The 27,303-nt window shown below is 35.8% G+C and overlaps 3 protein-coding genes and 1 long non-coding RNA gene across 7 annotated transcripts in view; 1 reads left to right on the top strand and 3 right to left on the bottom strand.

Annotated features, from left to right (window-relative positions):
* Positions 1-27,303, top strand: part of LOC117568014 (adenylate cyclase type 2) — a 41,889-nt gene that overhangs the window by 1,567 nt on the left and 13,019 nt on the right. For both annotated transcript variants that reach the window (XM_034248339.2, XM_052005610.1), the window contains exons 2-4: positions 11,247-11,570; positions 26,848-26,981; positions 27,092-27,289. In XM_034248339.2, coding sequence (XP_034104230.1) covers positions 11,363-11,570; positions 26,848-26,981; positions 27,092-27,289 — 540 coding nt within the window. In that variant the 5' untranslated portion in view covers positions 11,247-11,362. The remainder of the gene's footprint in view (positions 1-11,246; positions 11,571-26,847; positions 26,982-27,091; positions 27,290-27,303) is intronic.
* Positions 13,813-14,537, bottom strand: LOC117568017 (uncharacterized). Its single transcript, XR_004572113.2, has 3 exons — positions 14,265-14,537; positions 14,037-14,202; positions 13,813-13,974 (listed from the first exon to the last, which is right to left on the bottom strand). It is a non-coding gene; the product is annotated as an uncharacterized LOC117568017 (long non-coding RNA).
* On the bottom strand, positions 18,216-19,229 carry LOC117568016 (uncharacterized). The gene is made up of 5 exons (XM_052005618.1): positions 19,005-19,229; positions 18,907-18,942; positions 18,768-18,850; positions 18,549-18,711; positions 18,216-18,491 (listed from the first exon to the last, which is right to left on the bottom strand). The coding sequence occupies exons 1-5, from the start codon at positions 19,141-19,143 to the stop codon at positions 18,397-18,399; spliced, it is 516 nt and encodes a 171-aa protein (XP_051861578.1). The 5' UTR covers positions 19,144-19,229; the 3' UTR covers positions 18,216-18,396.
* On the bottom strand, positions 22,231-23,497 carry LOC117568015 (uncharacterized). Of its 3 annotated transcripts, none has more exons than XM_034248342.2 (4): positions 23,326-23,497; positions 23,036-23,273; positions 22,933-22,983; positions 22,231-22,882 (listed from the first exon to the last, which is right to left on the bottom strand). In XM_034248342.2, the coding sequence occupies exons 1-4, from the start codon at positions 23,395-23,397 to the stop codon at positions 22,335-22,337; spliced, it is 909 nt and encodes a 302-aa protein (XP_034104233.1). In that variant the 5' UTR covers positions 23,398-23,497; the 3' UTR covers positions 22,231-22,334. The 3 variants fall into 3 exon arrangements, with proteins under 3 accessions (XP_034104233.1, XP_034104234.1, XP_051861577.1); XM_034248343.2 differs by having other exon boundaries at positions 22,231-22,879; positions 23,326-23,495; XM_052005617.1 differs by having other exon boundaries at positions 23,373-23,495.

Raw genomic sequence — 27,303 nt, 5'->3', positions numbered from 1 at the left:
GAGTGTGTGTTGTGTGAGTTTGTGATGAAAGAAATGATACAAAAAGCAGCACAAATAAATTTAGTTAGCGACTAGAGATATTTGTGGGGTATATGCATAACTATTTCAAACATCTGTGGGTGGCATTGACTTTGGCATTATTATTATTATTATTGTCATAAATTTTCATCTCAATAACTTATACTTGATTTTCTATTTTCATTGCGACATTTGAGTTTTTTTTCCCCCCATGTTTTTAGAGGTCAAAAGATCTTTTGTGAAATTTCAATTTTCCAGTTGGCTTACATTTTTAATAGTTTTGCACTTGGTTTCAACGCAATGCAAGTTCAGCATGATCAGTTGAAGATTTCATCATCTGTTGTCGCATGTAATTCCGTCGGCTAGCGTATAAAAATAATCACTTACTTAGTCGTGAAATCATTTGCCAAATGTTGTCTTTAAATAAATCAAGTTATAAAAATGCTTGCGTTGATTTTGCTTTTGGCTCATGGCTCAGCGTTAATAAATAACCACCCACACTTTGTGTTTCATATACATACATATATATACATATATGTTTAACGGTTCATTTTTTATCTTTATGGCAAGACAACGTTCAAATTCTATAAGAAAACGCCTTGCGATACATGTACACATATCAAAAAATAAAAATCAACGCAACGCGGCAATTTTCTAAGCATGTATATCTGTGATAACTCAATGGGTTCCTCGGACGCTTCACGTTTCATAGTTCACATTTTTATTTTGGGCTTGGGGGTTCGGTTTTCGGGGTCTATTATCAGAGTCAAAGTCGCCCGCAGCCGATAGCGTCGATAAAATTATTTATTGAAGACCAAATAAGCTCAATGAGACAAATTATATTTCACATTTCATTAGGTTTAAATAATCACTTATATTTTTTTTCTTATTAGCTAATCGAATTGCACATTCGCAAAAAAAAAATAAATTCACCAAATTAATAACTCATTATTGAAGGTGTTGTCAAAAAATGAAATGACACTTTATATACTCCTAACTGTTAAATATACTATACACTTTAGTCGGTACTTTTAAGTGTGAGTCATTGAGGAGAATATGTACATTCATTGTCATAAATTTTAGTAAATTACCAACTAACTGTTGAGCTGATTCACATTATGATGAAACTGTAACAAAAAAAGTAAGAAAGCTACAGTGGAGTGAACTCGACTGGGAGATATCCGTTTACTACGTTGAAAATATACCATAGCGTACAAAATATACTATATATACAACAAAGAAACTTAGACTAAGAAGCATCAGCCGTTTTTGGCCATATGAAAACATTTTTTTAATAACTTCAACAATTTTTATCTGATCGTGACCAAATATGTAAAAATCTACCCTATGGGTAGCGAGAATAAAACGTTATTTATTTGCTTCTCTATAATTACGAATATTTCGATAGATATATATTTAAACAAGTATATATTGGATGTTCCTGTCTTGTCGATGAGATAATGAATTAGATCACGTTCATCTTTTAGCTATAGCCAACAGATGAGAAATACTATTGTAAATATAATATATTAGTATAAATGATATTAAGTAAGCTAAAACTAATAAAAAAATAATAAATAGATTATCTTCCATTTGCAAAGACACGATTAAAGAATAAATATGAACTGAATAAGTATAAATAACTTTGCGATTCATTGATGACACAATTTCCTATATGTGTCTCAGTGTGCATTGAGCACTTTTGAGATAATAATAATACGCAGATTTCCAAGTACATAAAATATGACATACATTTGTTTATGAGTACGTACAAAAGATTTTCAATTCGTTTTGAGTTCTTGGTTAATTTGGCGCAACAAACAAAAACATGCTGAAATTTTGATTACACTAATAAACAAAGCAGAGGTTTTAAAATCTTTTCTCGAGAGAGCTCTTAAAAAATTCCAATTTTATTTATTTATTTTGTTTTTGCCGCGAATCTGCGCACAAGTTTATATTTAACAAAAATAAATGAAGAGTTCGGATTATTTATTGTTCTTGTCGATTCGCATTGGATGCGAGGAGCGCTTTGACTTTGTCAAGTTTAAATTTTCCTTTTGTTTGTTTGGGTTTATTATATACGTATATTTAATATTCATTTAGTTTCTGCTTTCTATCTGGGCACAGTTTGTTAAACAAATTGCATTATTGTAGTTCTAGTTGTTGTTGGTTTTCAGCAGGTCACAGAGCTTCTTATATTCCTAAAGCACCCCACACGTTGTGTTCTATATAGCATATATAGTACTTATATATGTCGAGGCGAAGCGTTTTATATTTATTTCTCGTTTGAATTTAATTAAATTTGCACATTTGTGTAAAATTTCATATACATGTGTCGACGCACGGGGCGTGTCTGTGTCTGATTTTGTAGCTGTATCTGTGTATCGCGTCGCCAATGTATCTCTATCTGTATCTGTAGCTGTATCTGTGGCTGAGTGCCCCCCATGTGTCAGCCTAGACGCCTAATCAAACAGCAAGCACAACAACAACAATGATGATGAGCCAGAGCGGCGACAGCCAAAATTCAAAAGCCCTAAGAGCAAATAAATATAAAATATAATAAACATGTGTAATGACGGCGAACGAGAATCTGCTACCGCAACAACAACAACAATAACATTAATAACAAGAAAAACAAGTGTAGCAGATAAAATAGAATAGAATAAAATAAAATAAGCTGCTCGGGGGTTATTGAAAAAGTCCCACGAAATTATTTTTATGTGACCGCCAATTGTCAAAAAAAAAAAACAAAACAAAACGCGAAAAAGTACGACAAAGAAATGCTAGCAAGTGCATGGCGCATATCTAATGCTCTTTCTATGATTTTAATACGTTATTTGGTAGTAAAAACACTTTGACGATTATTAACAGATGATTTTAATATGAAAATAAGAGTTTCTATATCCGCTACTAATAGGGTAGGAGGGTATTATAATTTTGTGCTAGCAGGAAATGTATGTAACAGGTAGAAGTAAACATCTCTGATGTTGTAAAAATTATCTAGGAAATACTTTTCTATGTCAACCGGGTTTTAATTGCTTGCCTGAGAATCTGAGACATTTTAGTACGATATGGTATATTTTGAGTGTAGTGCTATAAGATATACCAAACATAGCGTTCGGTACATCTTAGTATTTTTTCGGTATATTTATTCGTTATATTTTAAGAATACGGTTTTATTGAAAATGGGTAGCGGGTATCCCACAGTCAAGTTACCTTTTTACTTGTTAAATCTTAACAAGAAAATTTAAGATTAATATTTTGCTTCAAGACTTTACAATTTAAAATTTCTGTTTCTAGAAATAATTTTTTTAAAATTAGAAGTCTTTTAGCTGAAGATGATTCTTGTTTTCATTTACTTATTTCTGTGTATATTCTAGATTGATGAGAACTGTTAACAATTAATTCATTTTCTGTGGTAATTGTCAACAGAACAAAATAATAAACGCAACCTTTGCGTGCAGAGTATTAAAAGAAATGAAAACGTTTAAAATTTGTTCTCTGTGTTTCCCTAATTTGTTGCTCTGCTTGGCTTCAATATGTGGGTGCTCACCAACAAATAGCAGAAACAATAAGTTGTTTAATTGTTTTTAATGAAGCGTAATTATGGCAATAATTTGTTTTACACTTTTTACTCAATTACCGCGCGAGTGAGTTGAAAAGTTCTGCTTCACATGCGATAAGCAAATATACATTTTACATTTTCACTATTGTATTTACATACGATAAATATTGAATAACTTTAGCATTGACAAACTTACAAACCAAATGCACTCCGTACATTATATCTTTACAACAGTTTTGAACACAATTGTGATACTTAAAGGGAACAATAGCGTTATCTGTAAATATTGGCAGGCCAGTCTGGTGATATTCTTCAGCTAAAAATAGAAATAAATGTTATGCCAAAACATTTGCATTGTGTGTAAGTTTTCCAGCAAAACCCATTTTGAATATTACATGCAAGATACAATAATAATATGTGACAACAAAGGAGTGTATAAACATGACAAATACGCGTCATTTCTGCTATAGAATACAAACATTTTACATAAGAATATTTCACATGTGAATAATGCTATTTATACGTATTTATTTATATGTAAGATAAACAGATACAGTTTAAAAAAGAACAAATGAATGGCCATTTTTGGGCTATTTATCAACTTGGGTTTTATGAACTACCCAAAATGTAGTAAATAAATACAAATCGAGAAATGTTTATCACTGTTTAGTCGCCTTAGTATCATTAAATTTAATTATTTTTCGTTTTATTAATTTCCGGTTGCGACAGTTGGGGATTTATCCTTTCTTATCTCATTTGTCACTGAAAATGCAGTGAGCTGTTTTTAACGAGAAATGACTCGACTGCTAACTAGACGTGAGTTATCAGCGCAAACTTTTTACGACTATCGATTTTGGGAATAATAAATATTGTGAAAACAGGGTAGCTGATTGTTGAGACTGTGCAAATTAGAAGCTTCCACAAAAATATCTTATGTTATGCTAATTAATCTCAACAGATCAGCCAACTGTGCGTTATTTTTCCTTTCGGTTTTTGCTCTATTTATTGGACTGCTGCTGTTGTCAATCGCCAGAGATTTGTTTTAGCACTTTTTCACACTTGCAGCGCGTTAAACTGTCAAAAATAGCTTACAGCATTTATCACAGTTTTGCAGAATTGATTTATTTGCTCATAATATTTGTGACCATAATTCAAAAATTGCTGCAGGCACCCAAAATAAAAAAATTGCCAAACTGCAAGCAACTGCGGTGACATCGCCATCGACAACAAGATGATTGTCAACATCACCATCATCATCACCATCATCATCATCGACGTTGGCAAATCTTACGAATTTGCACAAGTCTTTGGTGTGTCCACTGTTTGTCGACTTCGTCGACTGGTTGACGACGACCAAATGGTCGAGAAAATTCATTTTATGGCAAAGCAGGTTTTGGTTGCATTGCACAAAAGACGCACACAAGATATTTAATTACGTGTTGGAAACGAAAAGGCATTTTCATCAAATGCTCTGGAAAATTATAACAATTCTTGCAAATTGTTTTGAGGGATTTCTTCTTTTGCTACTTTACTTGTGATTATGTTTATTTCTTTTGTTAATTACCTCGAGGTGCCGTTTTGGCCGTTTGCTCGACTTTGGTTTTTATTGGGCCGAATATATATTTTTAGACTTTTGATGTCGGACCGTTTTATGGTCGGGGGCGGGCAGCTAATAAAATCGCTTAGCACATGTTTGAAAACATTTTGCTCAGCGCCATAAATGCGAGTATACAATTTTACAATTTTACGGAATGCAGCTGTAGCTCTGTCAGGAGTCAAGGTCGTAACCGGAAATGGATGACCTTAACAAGGGATAAGCCAACAAAGCCAGTGGCAAAATAGAAATAGAAATAGAAAAATATATATAATATATTGTAGGCAAAAGACAGATGGCTTAAGCAGCGTAATACTAAACAATTGCTTTATTTAGCTGTCCGTCACATTAATGATTTCTGGCTATGGATATCATTAAGAAAAGCCATTTGATTGAATTGTGTTTCAACTAAGTGCATTAAGCAGCAAAACAAATTAAAGCAATGTGAAAGTCACGCTTCTCGGCGTTAATTTCTCTTACTCACATACGCGCCCAAAATCCCGTCTCTGGTTCTCTGGTTATGCTCGAGGAATCTACGTGCTGTGGTGGCATACTGCAACGAAGGCCAAACCGCACAACCACAATCCGCAATCCAACATGGCTATGGCCCATTCCCATACTAAAAGGCGCTTACACTAATGCGCATTTAAATAGCTTACCCTCTCTCTCTCTTCCTGCGGACGTGTGTGGCTCACTGTTTGCCTGAGTTTTCCTAATGAATCAGCATTCATGGGCACGGAGCTGTAAGCCACCAAAAAAAAAAGAGCAGGAAAAAAATGAAAAATAGAAAAGCTGCAAAAAAATGGCAACCACAAAAACTAAATCCAAACAAGCCCACAACCATTTACGCCCATGTCCACATTTTGTAGTGATTTTGGCTTTGAAACACAAAAAATTAGCCCAACCATTCACCCATTGCCGACTGTTTTGGCACACGCGGCGTATACGCAACGTTTTTTTGTATTTTTTGTATTTTGGTAAACACTCGAAACTGGCAACTTTCGCTTGTAAACTCATGTATTCATGTATTCGTGCATTGCACTCAATCAAATTGCATCAAGAGTGCATGATATGCTTTTAAGGCCGCAAAGTTATTGGGCTGTCAATTAATAAAGTTAGTTTGTGTGTAGCCCAATCTGAAGTTTTTTGTGCTGACTTTTGTCGGCATCGGCGTCGGCATCTTCAATGGTATGTTACTTAAATTTTGCGCTTGTTTTGCTTTTTCGAAAACTTTCTGCAACTGTCGTAAGTCCAACAGCCAACAGCACTGATATGTATCCATTGGCAACTAAACTTCTTGAAGTTCTTCAACACATAGGACACAATTGACCATTTTAATTAAGTTGCCAGAGCACTTGGGCTTAGACTCATGACAATAAGTATTTGCCGCAGGCATTAAGGCCAAGTTAAATACGCAAGTATTTACATTTCATACAGATAAATATGCTGTTGAGAGATTATATCTTAGGAAATGTAATTTATGTTAAGTTTTAAGAGAGATAAGCAAATGTTGTTAACAGCGGAGGCGGGAAAATTAAATAGAAATGTTGAGCAATTTGTGTTGAGTGTAAAGAGATAAGCAATGTTAATAGCAGACAACAATTAATGTGAATATTATTCACAAAATCTTAAACAAATATGCTTCTGGCACACCTGTTGCTACTAACAAGCAGATCATTTCCTGTCGTAAATGAAATTTACACAAAACAGATATCGGTTTGACCTGTCAACTGGCTCGCGTTAAAGCAACATCAGCAGCACAGAGAGAAGCGAATGTTTGAGCCATTTGCGTGTGTGCTTCAATTGAAATATGACAGCTTTGCGAATGCAGGAAACCCCCGGGAGCGATAAAAACTGTAATATCTTACACTGTGCACAGTGGCAGAGGCAATAACACGGGCGTAATCATTAATCATGAGCGATCAAAGTCAAAGATACAGTGCAAGTACACACACTCATGCTTACACTCACTCTCTCCCACTCTCTCTCCCACTCACACATTCACACTCTTGCGCTAAGACACACTGACATACTGGCACACTCAATCATGTGTGTGTACGAGTGTTTAGGGAACATGCCTCGGGTCGTTGGCTGGGGTCTGCTTTAATCAATTTCAAACAACAAACACTTGGAAAAGCGACGCGCAGCGCTAAAAGAATGCAAGGTTATTAAAGCAAATATACGTATGTATGTTTCGTATGGATTGTATAAAATGTTTATTGAAGGAAACGGCATGCGAAGCAAAAGGAAACGAACAAAAAAGTTAAACAAGATATACAGATATGTAATGTGGAAAGCATGTGTGACAAATGAGTGTGGCAGGCAAACAGACGACTTTACATTTTCCCAAATTGATCAATTTCGGCGTGCGCAACTTCTTGATGACTCTAACGGGAGCACAGTTAGTTGAAGTGTGTGTGTTCGCTTCGTTTTTATACCCGCTATCCATAGGGTTGAAGGGTATTATAATTTTGTACCTTCAGCAAAAGTATATAGCAGGCAAAAGGAGTCATCTTTGATGCTATAAAGTATTCAATCATAACTACAGTGTATTTTATTGATCTGGTATATTTTGTACTCTATGGTATATTTTTAATGTAAATATATATGTCGACCTACCAAATGCAACAGTTTTATTATAGTATATTAATTTAGTATAGATTAAGAATACTACCGCATGAGTAAGGAGTATTTTTGACAGTCGAGCACAATTATAACTGTCTACTTGATTGCTCTGATATATTTTGTATTTTGTATTGTATACTTTTAATGTAATAGTATATCGGTAAGCCAAATATAATCGTCGGTATATGTTTAGTATCTTGCAGTTTATTAATTTGGTATGTTTGAAGAACAATACCGCATGGGCAAATGGTATTTCACAGTCGAGCACGCTCGCCTGTACCTTTCTTACTTGTTATACATATATGCGTATACACACATGTGGTGAAATTTTTAGAATTGCACTAACTGTGCTCAATTTATGACTAGCCATTTAACAAGCGTCATTTCGTTGTCCATTTCCAGCGCCAGCGCCTAATGATGATTTCGATAATAACCGAGATGCAAATTAATGATAATTGACTAACGTTTCGCTTTAGTTTGCTCTGCTCTGCTCCACTCAGCTCTTCTCTATTTTTATGTGTTGTTGTTCATTTAACCCTATCAGCACATTGTCATCAAAACATACGAGCCGCGCGTATACGTAATGTGAATTAAAGATTACGTATACGCAACGAATCGCCGGCGCCGACGCTGTTGGCGTCATCAATGTGACCGACGAATATTAAAGTTCAAGTTCTGGGCAAATGCACATGATAAGTAGTTGAAGCACTGGGAATTGAAATAAATGAAAAAATAATAATGAAATAATACTTGGAATGCTTATATGGCATTTAAATTGCTTAACGGCAAAAAGTTGAAGAGTTAAACATCAATTGTAGTTTATGGCAGTTGAAATATTAATCAGTTGGCTTGCTGCAAATTGTTGCCGTCGCCGCCGCCTGCCTGCTGCCATTGGCAAGCCATTAAAGTCGTTTGTTTTCATCTCTCGCTGCAGGTGCTTTTGCTGCTGCAATGGCCTGAGTAAACTGGGTAAAATGCAACGCGGCTGCTGCCGGCGATTTGGTGGTGTAAACAACGCCAACAAAAAAATTTGTACTTGTATATATACGAGTATGTATGTATATGCATAGGTATAAATAACAAAACTACACGCGCCAACGAGCAAAGCCAGGCGAAACAAAAGAGAGCACAACAGATAGGCAGATAGAGATAGCAGAACAATGCCTGGCTGCGAGTTTATTTATTTATGAGTAGTTTTCCAAGTAGTTGCTGCTGCTGCTGCTGTTGTTGTTATTCTTGTTGCTGCTGCTGCTGTTGTTTTTGTTGTATTGTGTGCGGGTCAAACGCGTGGCCGCCTTTTTGCTCGTTTGCTGCTTAAAAATGCGAAAATCTACAAGTGGTTGGCGAGCGAAAAGCAACGCAATAGACACACAAAACAAAACAAAAACCCAAGTGAAAATTCCATTAAAACTGCTTTGAAATTATGATATGCTCTACTTGCAGCATGAATAACATCAAAAGACGCCTATTCAATTTATTTAATACAACCAAATACGCTTAAAGCCAAAGGTGTCGGATTATATGCGAAATACATTAAATTAATTAAAATAAACCAGCTGAAATCTTTAAATATCGAAAAGCATTTAATGTGCATAAAATCTTCGACATTTGTTGCGATTTGTTTAACATGCACATAACTTGTTGCACTGGCGTTTTTATGAATTGCACTGAAATTGCGCATACGCCGCATTGCACACAATCGTGTCGGTGTGCTAAACAGTTTGAGGCCAATGAATAAGTTTTGTTGTTATTAAGCACGCCACAGTCGAGTAGAAACAATCAGCACATTTCGATGCATAAATACTAAATTATTAATTGGCTGCTTAATGCATTTATGGCTGCATTTATTATTAATATCGTTTTAATTCCATCAATCATTTATGATACTTGCAGGCAGCAAGCGCTTTTATTTATTTTAATCAGTATTCATTTTGTATACAGTCAAAGCATTTAGAAGTGCTGAGTTTTAATTTAACAGCAAAACAAAGTTACATTGAAATAAGAACATAAAACTTCGCTGGCTTCTTTCATTAACTAGATTAATTGAAACACAATGCGGTGTCTTTTTGCCAAAAAAGCACATTCAAATCGCTTTGTTAGCGAACAAGCGAACAAGTGAAACCCTACTAAAGAGGTGTTCGTTTTAATTTTTTGGAGAAGTCAGCAAATCCTTGTGACTGTTTTTCGTTTTTTTTTTTTGTCGAGCAAGTAGAATTTTAATTTAAAAAAATGTCCAACATTCTTTTGCAGTCTTTGTAATGTTTTGTGTCACATAAAAGAGCTTGAGAATGCGTAAGATTTCCAAGCTCAAGCTATCTACAGTTACAGAAATTTGTCGCATATCCTTTGACAGCATTCTGTAGGTCTCACCTATAGAAATGTCCTTTGTACTTCCCCTCTGCCGCCCTCGTTTGCTCTATCTCCTGCCAACGTTGTATGAGCTCAACTGTGCTCAACGGAAACTTTTCTAATTGAGGCAAAGGAGATTGTTGAGAGTGTGGCTCACAGCGTACATACATATATTATATATACTTATTTATTTATATGTTTGTATGTCTTTATTTTTGGTGAACCTAAACTAACTGACGTTGCAAACTGACAACTGAAACTTTTTTAGAGTTTTCGCTGTCTTCGTTGTCTTTGTCCTCGAATGTACAAAATAGATAGGACAACTTGCTGGCTTTTCTTTAGGAAATTGTTAGCACTTGACGAATATCGAGTATACAATTCAATCCACAACTAAAACACTTTGTTCTTGCTTGACATGAAAAGAATTTGGAGTGAAATAAATAAACTAGCATTTCAATAGAAATGGGCAATTTTGTCTTTAAGTTGTAAATATATTTAAATAAGTTTCACATTTTTTGATGTACAATTTAAAGAATAAATATTTTGTAAGCTTTATAATAAGCTTTCATATACGCTTGGGGAAATCCATATAAATCTTCAATATATAATAATAATAAATAATGAAATCATCTTTTCTTGTGGTTCTGAAAATAATGAAATGAATAATCTAGCATTTCAATAGAAATCAGACATCTTTGTCTGTAAGTAATAAGCTTTTATGAAAGCTTAGGGAAACACATATAAATCATCAATATATGTTTTCAGTTTAGCTTGAAAACAAATTTAAGTATGCTTATCGTTTTTTCGATGCACTTAATCTTCAAATAAAATATGTTTTTAAAATAAAATATCTATTCTTTTACGTAAAATAGGATACATCAATATTCGTTTTTAGTCCTTGTTTGTAGAATAAGAAATCAAAACTGTATTGATTATAAAAATTGAGATTTTTGTTAAATATTTAGCACGACTGCTAAACTGTCGCTTAAGCAAATTTGGATTGGCACCTATTTGCGCAGTTAATTGCATGTCATTTAACCGGAAGGAAACCCATTTTCATGCTTTCTCTTTCAATCTCGTTCAATTTCCTTTTAGGTGCCGGCAACAAGTGGAAAGCGGAACGCGTTTTGCCTGCATTGGGCAGGCAATCGTAGCGCGCAGCTGGCGGCTGTGAGTTTTCCTTTGCGGGTTTTCTGGCTATTTTCTTTGCCATGGTAAGCCACAATGCGAAAATTGTGAAAACGGAAAATGGCACGAACGCGTCCATTATTGTAACTCGAGGCAGCGACTCTGGCGGTGGAAATGCAATGCAACCTATGAAGACAACGACGACAGAAGCGACGACGATCATGGCAACTACTACAATGGCATTGTCCACATCCCTGGCCGAGTTGAGTGACCAGGAGAATGGTACAACGGGTAAGTGTGAAAAGCTACTTTCCTTCACACTCTGATGACTCCAAAGTCTAATCCTCCTTGGCAACCAAAATAAGTAGAGAAAGAAAGAGCCAGTGACAGTGGCTGCTTCAAATCAAATTAGTTTCATAAAGGATTCCTTCTCAATTTTTGCAATATTTCCGAGCTGCTCCCTTAAGTAAGTTCTGCTTTTGCATACCATGTAATCGCAGCTTGAAAGTGTCGTTAAATTCCGCCGAATACTGAACTAAGAAAATTATTTATTACAGTCTTTTTTTAAAATGTTTGATAACATTTGCTGTTATAAGAATTTATTTTTTAATTGTAAAGAAAGGTAGAAAGTCGTGAAAGATTCTTTATAACTTTTAGCGGTATTTCCTGGCTGTTACCTTAAATAAGTTTTACTTTTATATACTTAAACAGAGTTGAAAGAGTGTCTAAAAATTAGGAAGATTAGGAATTTCAGCTGTTCGTTCTTAAACTGTTTGATGGGATTTGTTGTTTACATAATTTGTTTTTTAATTCCAAGGAAAGTCATAATACATTCTCTTTCAATTTTCACAATATTTTCTAACTGCTACCTTGAAAAGTGTTCCATTTATATATTCTGTAATCACAGCTAGAAAGTGTCGTTAAATTCTACTGAATACTAAACTAAGAAATCATTTATTGCAGTTGTTGCATGATGACATTTGTTGCTTACATAATTCATTTTTTTATTTCAAAGAAAGTTATACACGAATTGTTCTTAATTTTTGTAATATTTTAAAGCTGTTTTTGCATTTATATACTCTGTAATCACAGCTTGAAAGAGTGTCTATAAATTAAGCAGAGGAATACGGAATTAAGGATATTATACTTTTATTTCTTAAACTTTTTGATGACATTTGTTGTTTACGTAATTTATTTTTTAATACCAAGGGAAGTCAGATATAATATGTATATCGCTACACAGCCGTGAAATTCCCATCACTTTCTTGGCTATCGTGTCAACCCCATCGGCGAGTTTGTTATTCCATCAGCTAGATGGCCTTTGTCCTTGACTGGTCGCTGGTTAGCGAAACCACCAGCCGTCAGCTTTGAGGCTGATGTAACCCCAATGCTACTTAATTTGGGCTTGTCACGATAACATCAAAACCCACGCCCCGTTTAAATGCCGCGTATTCTGCGCAGTTCCTTTGACCGCCCTTCTTATATTAATTAAATTTGCTCGAGTTGAGAAATACATAATTATAATGTTAGTTTTTCGTTTTGATCGGCCTACGATGTCTGCCTCGAAAAAGTTCAATTAATGCTCAACATAATTAAAAAGCGCTGCTTATGACTTTTACTTTGATTTCGCCTGCAACTATTTATTTTGAAATTACTCCGAAAAATGTTTGACAATTTATTGGAAAAGTTGTGACAGAAGTTAAATACGAATAGAATGAAAAATACTTTATTTCGCAGCTCTTTCGGCAACCTGTTGTCGATATCTTAAATATTGATTGAAGCGTGAGGGCGAAAGCAAAAAGTTTTATGAATGAACAGGCGACACAGCCCGAAGGCTGAGTTTATTGATTTAAATAGGCGACCCAAAAAATAAACACGACCTTCTTAGCGCATCATTTGTGTGTATGTCTGTGTGTATGTGTGGGTGTCAGGCTGTATGATGATGTTCATGACACTTTTCGAGGGGCTCGTTAAACCGCAAGAAAGTTGTTGAATAAGTCAGAAAGTACATGGAAAGCCGCTGGCATCTTGTTAATTGCTTCAATTATTTTCAAAAAAATTTATATGTGAATGGTAAAAATGTTGAAATACCAAACAAAAGTTTTCGGGTTTATTAGGCAAGTTTAATTGATGAAATAAGCGGCAAATATTTAGGTTTGAGTAAAAAGGAAGGAACGCCGTCGGGCAATTACAAGTGGAGCATCATTCCATTAAATGCTCAACAATGCGACAAGTCTATTAATTTCTGTCTGAACAAGGCAACGGTCAATTGGGTATTATGAAAAATAAACAAATGCCCGAAAGTATGTTTATTGATTAACATTTTGCGGCCTAAAAAGATGAACCCAAAATAACAAGGCATTTGTTTTGTGTCTGTGTCTGTGAAAGGGTCTGCTCAAGGCTCAAGGAATCTCTTCGTTTAATGATACTTAAATGTATTTTACATTATTTATTTTTACATTATCTTCTTTGGAATAGGACAACAAAAATTCTTAATATTTTATGTATTTAAGGAATTAAAAACAAAACAAACAAAACACAACTCTGTTTATTTATTAAATACAATTTTCTGAGAGTTCCATACAAATGTCTTACTCAAGAATACACTTGTGTTAATACCTGGAACTAATCCTATTTTGTTCTTTTTTTTCCACATAGTAAGAAAGTGCAATGTATATGAAGTATATAGAAAGACCTACAATTGTATTGTTTTATGGAACTATTTTTAAAAATTCTTTTTAAAATAATGCAACTTACAAGAGGAAATTGTGAATATCAGCCAATAAAGATAGATATTAAAACTGGAAATACCATAATTACAGTTATACTTTTCGACTGTGAAACAAACGATATTATAAGTAATTAAAAACAAAAGTCTCAGCGCAGTGACGCCAACGAAAATTAGTATGAAAAATGGGTTATGCTGAAATTAAATAAATTTGTAATTTTCTGCGTTATTTGTAATGTAAGTAGTCCTGTACTGACCATCACTGTAGAGACGAGTAATATGACTGAGGCGCAAATCATGAGCGATTCTGATATACACATAATTGCATAGAGCAATTCTGGCCAATGTATGTGATTTTGTTCCAATATGATACAGATAGAAAGTACAAGATGAAAAACCCCAATGAGAGTGCAACCATTTCTAAGTGTTTGACAATAGCAGCACTTTTTAGCCAAAAATTTTTTAAAGTTGAGTTTTAACATTATTTTTGAATTTGGAATTTTGAAAGAAAAAGTGCAGGTATATAAAAATGTAAAAATGAAAAATTACTGCTTTAAACACCTTTAAAGTCGACTATCAATAGTTAATTGCTGCAAAACAAAACCATCTAGGAAAATCAATTTTGTTTTCTTATATAGTTTATGTAAATGTAGTAATTTGTCGACAATTTTAATATTATTCAAAATTTGTTAGTACCCAATAATGGAGTGTTCCTTTTGTCTTCAAATATATTACAATTTAGTAATGAGTACCATATTTAAAACAAAACGAAAATTGGTTATATTTGATTTTATATATATTTATGTTCGCATTAATTTAATGTAGTTAATGGAAAATACTTTGTCAAAAAATAAATAGAAAACTCTCAAAGAAGAAGCCAAGAACTATATAGAAGAGCACAAGATAAGACTGTTTCTGAAAGTAAATTAAATTAAATTGTGCTCAAGGCTGTCAAAAAATGTGATACTTACCGTTAACTAAAATAATGGAGGCCAATTTAAAGTTGAGCTTCAATCAGAATGAATGAATTACCCAATACACTTTCATCATTTAACGTTGCCATACAATTTCATCTGGAGCAGGCAGAGAATGCAATGCTAAATATGCCAATGATAAAGCAAACCGTTCTGAGCAAAAGCAATTTTTCGTCAGAAACATCTTTCGAGTTTTAAGCAAGCATTTTTTGACAAAGTTTGAATAAAGCTACACAGATAATGGATAGGTGAAAATTGAAGTTACCATCGATTTATCCATTGTCTTTGTTTCTTTTACTTCTTTGTGGAAACTGTTGTGTCTTTGGATTTGGCAATTTGTAGTTGTGAGCGTTGTTGTTTCTTTTCCAAATAATAGGAAATGGCAATGTAAATGAAATATAATGAAAGGCCTAAAAAAACGTTTATTACAACTCTTATTAGTAACATAAAAATAAATTTGAACTTACAGACAGAAATTGCGAACCAGAGCCAATATGAAACACAAAAATATATGTTTATACTTGATATTAATTTGATCTTCATAGCGGGTAAAGCTATATTAAAAGTCAATGAATAGAAGAGTCTCAACACAACAACAGCAATGTAGATAAGTATCGGAAATGCCTTTTTCTGAAATACAATAAGTTCAGCTTGTTTAAGTAGAGACAAATAGAAAGCTACTTACCACGGTAGTAGAGATTATTAAAATGATACCTGCCAGTACATTCATAATTATGGATGCACTCAAATGTTCTATATGTTGAGAATAATCTTTCTTTTTTACCCACTTAGAATTAAAAGCTGTCAAAGACAAGACAGAGAACATTATACTAAACATGCCAATTATAAAGCAACCAGTTCTTAGACTCTGACAGCCGCAGCAAGTTTTTGCCGGAAAAAATGTCGTGTATAAATTGTAGCACATAATTTTGATAGGAGTTTGAAGGAAAATACCCAGATAATTGATGAGTAGATGCTAAAGTTTGCCATTGTCATGGAGCTTATCTACATAATGCCATCAGATTCATGCACAGCAATATCTATCGTATTAGTAGGAGCATCCAGAGCCGTGTCAATGTGTTGATAACCAAATTTCACAGTCATTGCCCCTGTTGCTGTCGCCCGCCCAAGCAGTGTGTTAATATTGTTGACTCAATTTTCATTTTAATTCCATTAGCATCTTGATGAGAGAACTCAAAGCTGTGCCACATGGTGCCCTCCCCTCACACGCCCACGCTCACACACATGATGCTAATGAGGCTATAATATAAATTGCTTAAATTGAGAATAATGCAAAAAGTTAATATTTAAGCTGGCAGCACAGAAACAACAATAATAACAAGAACAACAGCCACTCAGGCATAAAGGAGAGACGTTGCGCATACGCCGCGTATCCGCATAGGATTCGTGCTGCTATTAACAGCAAATTGCTTAAATTGCATATCAACAGCTGAGCAAGCAATAAAACATGTAGTCATTCTGTATCTCAGCTTGTGTGTGTGTGTGTGAGCGTGTGAGAGTAGTACATAAATTATGTATACGCCATGTGGAAGACAAGTAAAGAAATTTGCAAACATAATAAAATGCCAAGTGTAATATGTATGTTATTCGGACAGAAAAGAAAGAGAAATATGTGTCGATTAATTTGCCATGCTTGCGAGATAAGTACGTTGATCTATCGTCATCATTATTGAGGCATAATTTAATTTAAATTTAAATTAAGCAATTTATATCTTTGCGAGTGCATTGTTTAACAATTGCTACTTAACCTTGAGCCACCGCAAAGATATGCTGTTTGCAAGACCGGCAAAGTTGAAGTTGAAGTTGTTGTTCTTCTTTGGGGCAGGGCAACTTGGCCGTAAACTTGCCCGCTTAACTTTGCGGCTGTGTTGTAGTAGTGGAAAAGTTCAACAAAGTTGAGTTTCTTGCCACCACACTTGCACTTTGGGTTGGCCATTTGGCTGGCTTCGTCGTTACTTTCTTTATTGTTTTAATTGAAGGCAGCTGCTCGGTTGCTGCCTTTGGTGGTTTTACAAATTATGTGCGCAATCAATTGAAAAAAAGTAGATTATCCTTGCTTAATAGACGGCAAAAGAGATATCGAGTGCGCCAGCATGTCCGGCAGTAATATGCTTTAAAATAACGACTGAATAAAATCTATGCTCTGCCATAAGTTAAAATTAAATTCACTCCAGTCACTGAGAGGCTCTCAGTGAGAGCTGTTCGAATCCTCATTAAAAATGTCTCACTTGCCTATTAGTCTCTCATTTATGTCCCATTTGCACAGTGTCCCAGTTGGTGTGAGAATTAATGTTCTATCTTAATTAGTGCACGAGCACTCCATATGCTAGCTTTCATGATTGATTGCAGTGTCAATTTATTTGCCATCAATACTCGCACTCGAAACATCAAATTGTTTAACTAAAGTGTTGATGAGCCATTAAAAACCAGTGCGACAAAAAAGAGAAGAGGAATCCCTAAGGACAGAAAAAAATATGGTTGGCCACACATAGATATCCGTCCGTATGGACGCCAGCAACTCATCAGCTCATCTATCATCATTCGTTGATGGTGCTTGTTGTATCCAGGAATGCTTTTACACTTTCCCCTCCATCGCTTTCTCTCTCTTGCTTTCCCTACACACACATCGAACTCACACCCAGCGTATTTATAGCATCTTAATTGAATTTCAATTTTCAATTTCGCCTTTTAATTGAATTCAATGAAAAAGTGTCGATGAAACGGTATTCAGTGCTTTGTGCGATGCTTCCCACCCACATTGCCGCCCCCTTGTCACTCTGTTGATGCCCCCATCATCGGCATCGTCATCGCCATCGTCATCGTCATCATCGCTCTCATTGTTGTTGTTGCTGTTATGGCTGTTTATTCAGCTGTTGCTGTTGCTGCTGATGCTGCTGGGGAGCCCCAGCGTTAGTGAAGCCTCGTCTGCTGGCGCCAGAGAGATGACCCCTCTACAGCAGTTGCTCTAAAAACTGAACAACTGGCATTGGCATTGGGCCCACAATTGGCTCGGCCTGATTGCGTTCATAATTTTTTCACTGGGTTTGGTTTGTGATTGACTGAAAAGTTGTAAATTGATTGGGCGCTGTAAATATGGGCGCACCGAGATAAACAAACCATTTGGCCCAGCATAATGGGTAGAATATGTCTGTAATTGAACTCTCTGACTATTCAACAGTCGGTGAATTTCCCACCCATAAAATATTATACGTGTCAAGTGGCACAAGTATTTCAATTGATGTTATCAATTGAAACGATTCCGATGGGGCTTTTTATTTAAATGCCAACAGCATACAAATATTTAAACTATTTACATTTATAGTTCCTCTTATTTTTAACGTAATTGAGAACTTTACACTACACAAATTGACAAGAAAATTTAATTTCCATTACTTCAGTTTCGTGGCGCAGGTTCATCATTATTAATATCCGCTGTTTGCTTTGATTTATAATATGAGATGGCAATATAAATGAAATAAAGTGAAGTCACTAAAATTGCAAAAATATTTAAATTTTTGAATTCAGTTATTAGTTAGACTAACTTACAACAATAAAAAATTATCCATAGCCAATATGCAATGCAGACATTTTTGCTATAATTTGCCAGAATGTTGATTTTCATGGCGCAGGAAATTATGCTATAAACTAATACATATAGAATTTGCGTCACAATTATGATTAAGTAGACAATGACGAAGAACGAAAATTTCTGAAAAATATTTACAAGAATAAAATTATTTTTAAATCTAAAATGTTTCTACTTACAACCATGGTGGATATCAATAATATAATTGAGGAAAACAGCAATAGAAACTCAGCGGCAAGTTGACAAGCTCCCGTAAGCTCGCCTAAATAAATAATATTAATTTTGAATAGTTTCAAGAATTGAAAATTTATATATTACCTGTGAAAACATACTTAGTTTCGGCAACAGGAGAATCTGCAAAAGATACATATTTAAAAAGGGGAATGTAGTATATTAAGAAAAGTTATATTTATTACCATTTATTATTGATATTATGAAATCGATATTTAGGCCAGAGCATAGTATTCCATACAGCGCTATAAAGACGCAACCAGTTCGAAGATTAAGGCAATAACAGCACCTTTTGGCCGGGAAAATCTGTTCAATTCTGTTCATTCTTTATACTAAAACATAATTTTGATTTAATTTGAAAGCAAACACATAGAAAACAAAACATTCCAAGGATTGACATTTTGATTTTAATTACTCAATATTTCAAGAGTTCTTACACTTAAAAGAAAATATCAATAAATGGAAAATAAATTAAATAGGAATGTCAAGGCTTAACTTAAAAGTGCAGCAGATATGACTTGATTTATCTGAGATTTGATACAAAAATAATACTTTTGCCACACTCTTGAACTCTGTGTGAAAGTTGTCACCAACAGAACAAATACGCTGCAAATAGAAATTCAAATGAATGATGCTTGCATGCGAAATGTGCGCTGAATTTCAATGCATATTTGCATCTGTATCCATGTCGGCGTATCTGTGCATATCTATCTATCTGACTGGGTTGAGGCTCATTATGCGACACAATGCGTCATGTGGCAGCCATTGCCGAACCTGATACAACCTGCTTAAATGCACTCTTGTTTGCATGCAGCCTACATGTTCGTGAATTGTTGGCTCCGAGCATATGAGATTTGTTCCACTCGGTGATGGAAATATCTGACAATACGAGCGGATTTCAGTGCCATGTATTAGACGGCATTGCCTAAAGATAAAACAAGCAGCGACGATGGAATTGTTCGACTAGTAGATACGCTTAATTTCACTTCACTTTAATAGAATGCAAAGCTAGCTAAAATATTAAACTTCCTTTAACAGAATCCAATTATGTTAAGAGCAGAGCATGTTCTCTTGTTAACTGATAACATACTTTCTCTAATTGAACTTCAATTAACAGAATGATGTTAGGAAACTGTTGAGATCAAAGCATCTTTCTTAGTTAACTGTATGTGCTCAAAAAGCCGCAAGTGTATTCATACATTACTCCTATACTGTCCCCATCAGCCTATGCTATCATGTCAGTGCTCATCACTGCTATAGGGTATAAAAGAAATATATGTCTACACATATATAAATATGTAAATTGCTTTGACAGTGGCAATGCGGCCTGGGTCTCGGCTCAGGCATTGTTGAGATTTCTTTTATTACTAAAATATGCATATTACTTACAATTTGAGGTTGACGATGATCTGTGATTCTGCTTGTTATGCTCGTACTTAAATGCGTACAAGGCATGCCTTTTGATTGCGCGCTGCTGATTTGGACAGCTTACGACAAAAATACAATAAGAAGGAGAGAGAAAAAAAGTATTTCCATGGTAGAGACGAGCACGTAAATCGTAAACCACAAATCGCATTTGTATTGCAAATCGTTTGTTGCGCGTGGCAAATTCAATTTGCAGTGTCACTGATTTTTTTTCTTTCTTCTTATTATTAAATTCGCATTTGTCAGCGGATGGTGCAAAGCATGTCCTCGTGGGTGACAAAGCCTATCAATAACATTAGAGAGCGTAAATGCGATGCAGCTGCTTCTTAATCTCTTTCCGTCTCCTCCCACACTCCCCTCCAACTATTTCTCTATTCGACTCGCACCCTTGTGTCTGTGCACTTACCGTTTTTTTATGTCCACTTTGCATATTGCGAAAGATTTAAGTTATAACATCCTGAAAGTGGCTGCCGTAATGGAACAAGTTATGGAAATATCTAGCTGTCAACTAAGTGCATATATATCGCATGGAGTGACTTTAAAAGTGATGGAGAGCTGTGAATTTGATAGCAACAGCGACAGTTTTAAAATGGTATTGATGGCAATGCGATGCTACTTAACGTTCGTTCTCGTTGCTTGAGGCCTTGAACTATTTGCTATTTTCGAAATAGATAGCTCTGACATTTGGCTGATTGACTTCTTGCACTCAACCCCGAAGCCACATGGCTTGAAAGGTAACAAATATGAAATGACTAACCTAAGTAAATTGGAAAAAAGTGCGTGGCATTCGAATGTCAACGATGTTCGTTGAGCGCCTTTTTCCTTCCTTTGTCTTGCGGGCCCATTATTTAGGAGCAGCCACGCACAACAGCAAACGGCAACGGCAACGAAACAACAACAAATAAACAGAAAGGAGGCCAGCTTCATGTCCTAAAAAGAAATTGCAAAATGGTCGCACATTGTGCAAGAGAAATAAGCGAGATACGTGCGCTGAGTGTCGACATGCCGGCACAGTGGGCACAGCAAGCAAATCCAGGCATAAAAACCAGTAAAGAAACATAAACAATGTGTGTAATTTGCAATGATTAATGATTATATTTTAGTTATGTTTTTGTCATTCAACAATCCAGTCCATCAATCTACAGTGACCACTGTGCGTTGTGGCACAATTTCGGTTTCGCAATTTGGTGTTGACACTCCCCATGGCCAAAAAGGCTTCGACTGCACCTTGATTAATGCGCTGGCATGACATCCTCTAACGCAACGCTCACCTACCATTAGCTGAGCAGCACTTTTTTGTGTTTATTGTCTCGACTTGTTATGTCGCCCAATTTGTGGGCGGCTTGGCGAATGGCTTTTCGCCTCGGCATACGCATTATTTATTTGGGGACAAGCTGTTGATTACTTTTGGCTCAACTGTTTGTCAGTTGATTTATTTTGTGGCTGACAGTTAAATCTTAAACGAGTTGACTGCCAATTAAATCTGTTGGCTTAACACGGTCAACAACAACAAGCAAGCAACAAAGTGTTAAAGCAAACGAAGCGAAAATCTCATTTAATTTCGTTAATTTTGCTGCTCTCGCTTCCAGTAAATTTTAAATATGCAATAAATTTAAATCGAGTGGCATGTTTTGCCGGAAATCCACTGCAACATTTGCCACGCTAAGACGTTGCGAACGTGGAACGTGCAGCTCAAGCATTTTGTTTTGGCCTTGGTATGCGGCACACTATGCCACGTAAAGCTTGTAATACTTGCCCCGTCTTGAGGCACGTAATTTACAATGTTGCAGCAGGTGGCGTCTGTTGCGTGGGTGAGCTGACGGAGCTGACGGAGTTGCAACAGTTGCTGTTGCTGCTGCTGCCCTTGGCCAGAGAGTTTTGTACTATTTTGCAGCATTTTACGGTTGAGCGAGCGTACGCCATGGCGTATGTGTAATATTAACATTTTGCAATTTTAAATGGCGTTTGATTAAAAATCGTAGCATACTTTCACGCGCACACCTTTGGTAATTTATTGCACAAAATCTTGAAGCGCTTTTTTACTAAGTGAAAACGAAATAGATTACAAGCATATAACAGCATTGTGTTGCTCAAAGGTATATTCGGAAAATTTGACGCGTTGTCATCAATCTCTGGCACACGGGGCACTTGCATGTGGTGCGCAGTGCCGCCTTAATGCAACTGCCGCAGAACACATGGCCACACGTGGTGGAAACTGGCTTCCGTTGGCGCACACAGTTCCAGCACACGGGGCATTTGTAGTAGGGCTCTGAACCTCGAACCTCATTCGATTCCTTCTGACTTTGAACTGGCTGCTCAACCTTTGCACTCTCTCGCTGGCATCGCTCGGGTTTTGATGGTGGTGGAGGTGGCGGAGGCGGTGGTGTTGCAGCCACTGTTGGTGATACTGCTGTGTGGTTGTTTTGAGCTGCAAGCAAATCAGTAATTGATGGCAGTTGATAGCTGGATGGGATATCGGTCAGAGTGCCACTATGTGAACTCCATGCGCTGATATCGGTGGACAACGTTGATGTAGATGGGAAGTGTTCGCTACGATCGAAGTATTCGCGGGCTGTTGAATGGTCTGTTATCAAGGCAGTTCCAATCAGTTTAAATTCTGGACTGCAGCGTTTATCTGCTAATATGGTAATTATTATCAAATGATCTTCAATTATGTTTCGCTCTTACCTTTTCTAAAGCGCGCCAGATTATTCTCAATCGCTTCATAGTCACGTTGTACTGAAAGTTAAGTAGTAAATAATAATTTTAAGATTTCTTATTTCATATTTACTGCGCGCTAGTTCAGAGTCCATTTGTCTGTAGTCCAATAGACTTGATCGCCATGCTTTATCATTTCTCTCCAATTCCGTCGTAATCGGTCTTAAATTCGCATTTTCTGTGTTTGCCAAGTGATTGATGCGATGGGTTATCCCATGAGCATTGCTGTCGAAAGACTTGTACATTAAGTTGAAGTAGAGGTCGTCTCTCATGCACTGATCTTCGACTGCAATTGAGCTGTCCAGGGTTAACTGTGGTGAAAGAAAAGTTAAATTCAGAATTCAAATTGTACTTTAAATTAACCTGTTGTGGCCCGTAGGCACGGCGTATTGGGTGTGACATAACATTACTTGAATCTCCGCTCATTCTATACATGGTAGTTACCGAAATTTATAACGAGAAAAAATTAATTTCTCTGTTCTCTACTTTAAAGTTATATGATATATTTATGTTTGATATTAAAAACAAAGCTTGAACTGTTGAAGAGCTAAATGAAATTGTATAAGTGTAATAGTCTCATTTATTTCTCTTTGATATATTTACTGTTTATAAACTCCTTCATTTATTTCTCTTAATATATTTACTGTTTAAAAACTCCTTTTACAATAATACCTCAGTCGATCACAAGTGACATTTTGCTATCGATTCTCTAATCTCTTTATTAGCTTTTCGATGCATCTTTACATTAATTGTCGAGTACTACGTAATAATTACTTTATTCAAGTATTGAGTAATAAGTAATGATAACACAGTTTAAGGGCTGTGCAGTGCACAACATTTAACAGGTAATAAATTAAGGAACTCTTCATAATTTTTTCAAGAAACACAAATTGAAAGTAATTTCCAATAAAATGTTACAAATCTTTTTTTTTGTTGTTTATTATTTTTGGTTATTTAAGGATTTTGAAAAAAATATATTGAATATGGGTTGCGTATAAAAGTCCCGTACTATATTTAATATATTTATAGCACTGCGCATTTTACATTAATAGGAGTGACATAATCTTTTAGGAGTTCAAATTCAGCGTTGCACCGAGCACTGTAAGCACTTTAAGAAACGAGTCAACATATTTGATTGGAGGTACTCAAATTTCAATTCATTTTGATTTAAGGTTACAATTCGCAGTCACGAAGGACTGCAGCTAAAGCCCCGCCATGCTGTCAATCCGAATGCGAGTGTAGCGCATTAAAATTTTTCGTTGGATGCCATCCATGGACAGATCCCTTAGCGTGTCGTGTACTTTGCTGTCTGTCTGAGTGCAATGCATTGACATGTGTCTGCACGTCTGTACTTAATCACATGGAATTCTATCAAAAGCCGTTGCGGCTTTCCGTTCGCCATTCATCGCATCCTCGTATAAAAATCTATGCCAAAAGCTTGGCAAGTCAACATCGTTGTGTCGCCTGCCAAAGACTTCAACTGTTTCGCTTTAGACGCTTTACTTTTTATGACCCACAGCGAGCGTAGCTATGCCATAGACATATGAGAGAGCATCTGTCATCCTTTCAAACACACACAACGACACACCTAGTGTGTGTGTGTAGCAAGAGAATGTGTGTGTGTGTGGGGGAGTTCAAGCAACGCTTTCAGTTGATGTCAAAAGAATTTCTGTTTGATTGCAGAGAATAAACAAGCGAAGGCAGCCACAGCGTATGATGTCGCCTATTAGCGAGAGGTGCTCAAAGAGTAATCCGTTTTTTTTTTATTGAATTAGTTACAAATATTTGAAACTTATTTTCGAGTATTGAAATCTATCAAAATTAAGAAAATATAGAATATTTAAATTTGTTTTAAATTTTTGTAATACAGAATATCTAGTTTAATAATTACTTTTTCTAGTTATCTTTCGATTGTCTTTAGAACGCCTCTCTTGTTTAAACGACTCTGTTGATTTAGGTTTTTGCTCTTTATATTGCTTGTAGCACATGTAAAATTTTACACTCATCCGGTCTCGGGCAAGGATGGAGGGAATTCTTATCCTTAATGCGCGCCACAAGTTTGCGGTTAAATGCGTCGCTTTTTTGCTTGTGTGATGTCCCAATAAAAATTGTGAAATGTCGCATTTATTAATAATAATGCACTTGAAATCATTTTGTATTGTTGTGCCTTATCTTGTTGAAGACCTATTATGATGAAGGACTATGCAGACTCTTAGGATTTATTGCGTCTCACGAGCTTGCTGAAAGTTGTAAATGATTTTCTCCTTTCTTTTTGTGTGTGCTACGAATTTACCAAATTCGAGTTCCATTAATTAGCCTGTCTTCAGTATGTCAACAGCAGAAGGCAGCTGAGTAGCCAAAAAACAACAACGGTCACTCAACAGTTTGCCAGACACACTTGACCCTTCAAGTTTATTTGGCCATTTGCCTTTAATAGCCCCAATACGCTCTTCAATCGATTTGCCACAATTTAAATATACGCATTTCGGAAAAAATGCTCGCGAGAGACGAAAAATTTAAGCACCTGGTGGTCCAGGTATGAGTTACTATAAATAGCAATAACTCATCCCAAATACCTTGGCCGAGGCCGAGAGAGAGAGAGATAACACACACTGTCCAACAATTTGGTGTGCCATAAATAAATCAGAGTCTTTAAATGCCGCCAATTAGTGGGCCACACATGGTTACAATTCATATCGATTTACACACACCACAAACTAAACGAAAGAAATATGTTAATTTTGACGTGTTTGGCAATGGAAAAGTGCGTGTTGACCTTTTGATTTTGACGTTCGTGAGAAAGTGTCTGGCTGAGATTATGAGTGCGTATGATATATGACTAATGGTTAATTTATAATGGCATATTTAGACTATTTGCTGATAAGCTACGAATACGAATATTTATTAGATTTACGATTTAATCAGTCGGTTTATAGTCGTTTTATTAAATTTTGTTACATGTGTTATACGAGTTAAAATACAATTATGTATATTGAAATTTTAAGCCCTTAGCTGAAATTGCCTATTTATATGCATATAAGTAATGTTGGTTAAAGAGAAACCCTTTGATTATTTAATATGTTGGATATTTGATAATATATGTACAGTTTGATTTAACTTAAATCATAGTGAATTCGTCACATTATTGATGATACCCATAGCTTAGTGCCTATCGACTTGCTAATGCCAACCGATACCGATATTATCTATCGATTACACTAAATTAAATTACTTCCTTCCTCAATTTTTAAATTATTTTGGATTTATTTGGCAAATGGTGTTATTTGAAATAGAACTATGTGTTACTTTATGGAAGACATTGAATAAACTGTCCTTAGTGTATGATATACAACTAATCGTTAATTTATATGAACGTATGTATTTCCGAATGAGATACATAAATATTCTCGTAAGACCTACATTAATTATACATATGTCGCATTTAGTCAGGTATTTAATATTCGAATTATTGACTTTTGAAATTTCATAACTTTAGCTGCAATTGTCCTTTTATGTATTTCACTTCCATTTCGATTTTCTTTTTTTATGTTATTCTTTTTATATCGTGCGATTTATTGCTGCCAACTGAAATCACCTTTTCATGTCTAGCGCCATGATATGATTTTCATTTGTTATTGTGGCAGTTTATTAAAACGATTTCATCTGCAATTAAAGTCAATTGGGGAGAACCAATGACAGGGCTTTGGCGTCAGGTGCGAGGCCATTTCATAAATGTCACAGTGGAGTTTATTTCGCTCTCTCTCTCTCTACCTGTGTCTGGTGCTAAAATACGAAATGCTTTTGTGCTCGCACTTTAAACAGAAAATTGCCCATTTAATGCCGCACGCTAATGGTCCAAACACTTGACTTTTCTTCACTTTGCAGCTGAGGATATACACCTAAACGATTTATATACACGCTATCGGCAGAGGCTGCGCAAGTCGCTGTTCAGATCGGGGCTGCTGACATCGCTGGTAGCATGCGTCGTATCCATAATAATTGGTATCGTTTACGACCAGGTAAGTTGTGGTGCACTAAGTGCCAGCCTCCTCCCCACTCCCCTAGCAGGCCTGCCATGTTAATTTCTATTGTGTTTGTGTGTGTGTGTGTATATTGCGGGGGATTATAGCACCTGATGCAAACACTGTTGCTGGTGGTGGCGGCCCTAATCTCTGGCTCAATACTGACGGCTCTACAGTTTCCGGCCGTGCTCAGCTCACCGGCAGCAGCTCTGGCCTTTGCCATTGTTACCACCTTCTCGCTGGGCACCATTGCGGCAATCACTGGCAGCGAGTTGGCTCCTCTGCCCATGTACGCTCTGTTTCTGGTAAGTCGCAACTG

The sequence above is a fragment of the Drosophila albomicans genome, chromosome 3, assembly GCF_009650485.2.
Source record: "Drosophila albomicans strain 15112-1751.03 chromosome 3, ASM965048v2, whole genome shotgun sequence".
NCBI classification, from domain to species: Eukaryota; Metazoa; Arthropoda; class Insecta; order Diptera; family Drosophilidae; genus Drosophila; species Drosophila albomicans.
The sequence above is the reverse complement of the archived record's forward strand: the minus strand, read 5'-3'. Positions and strand labels throughout refer to the sequence as shown.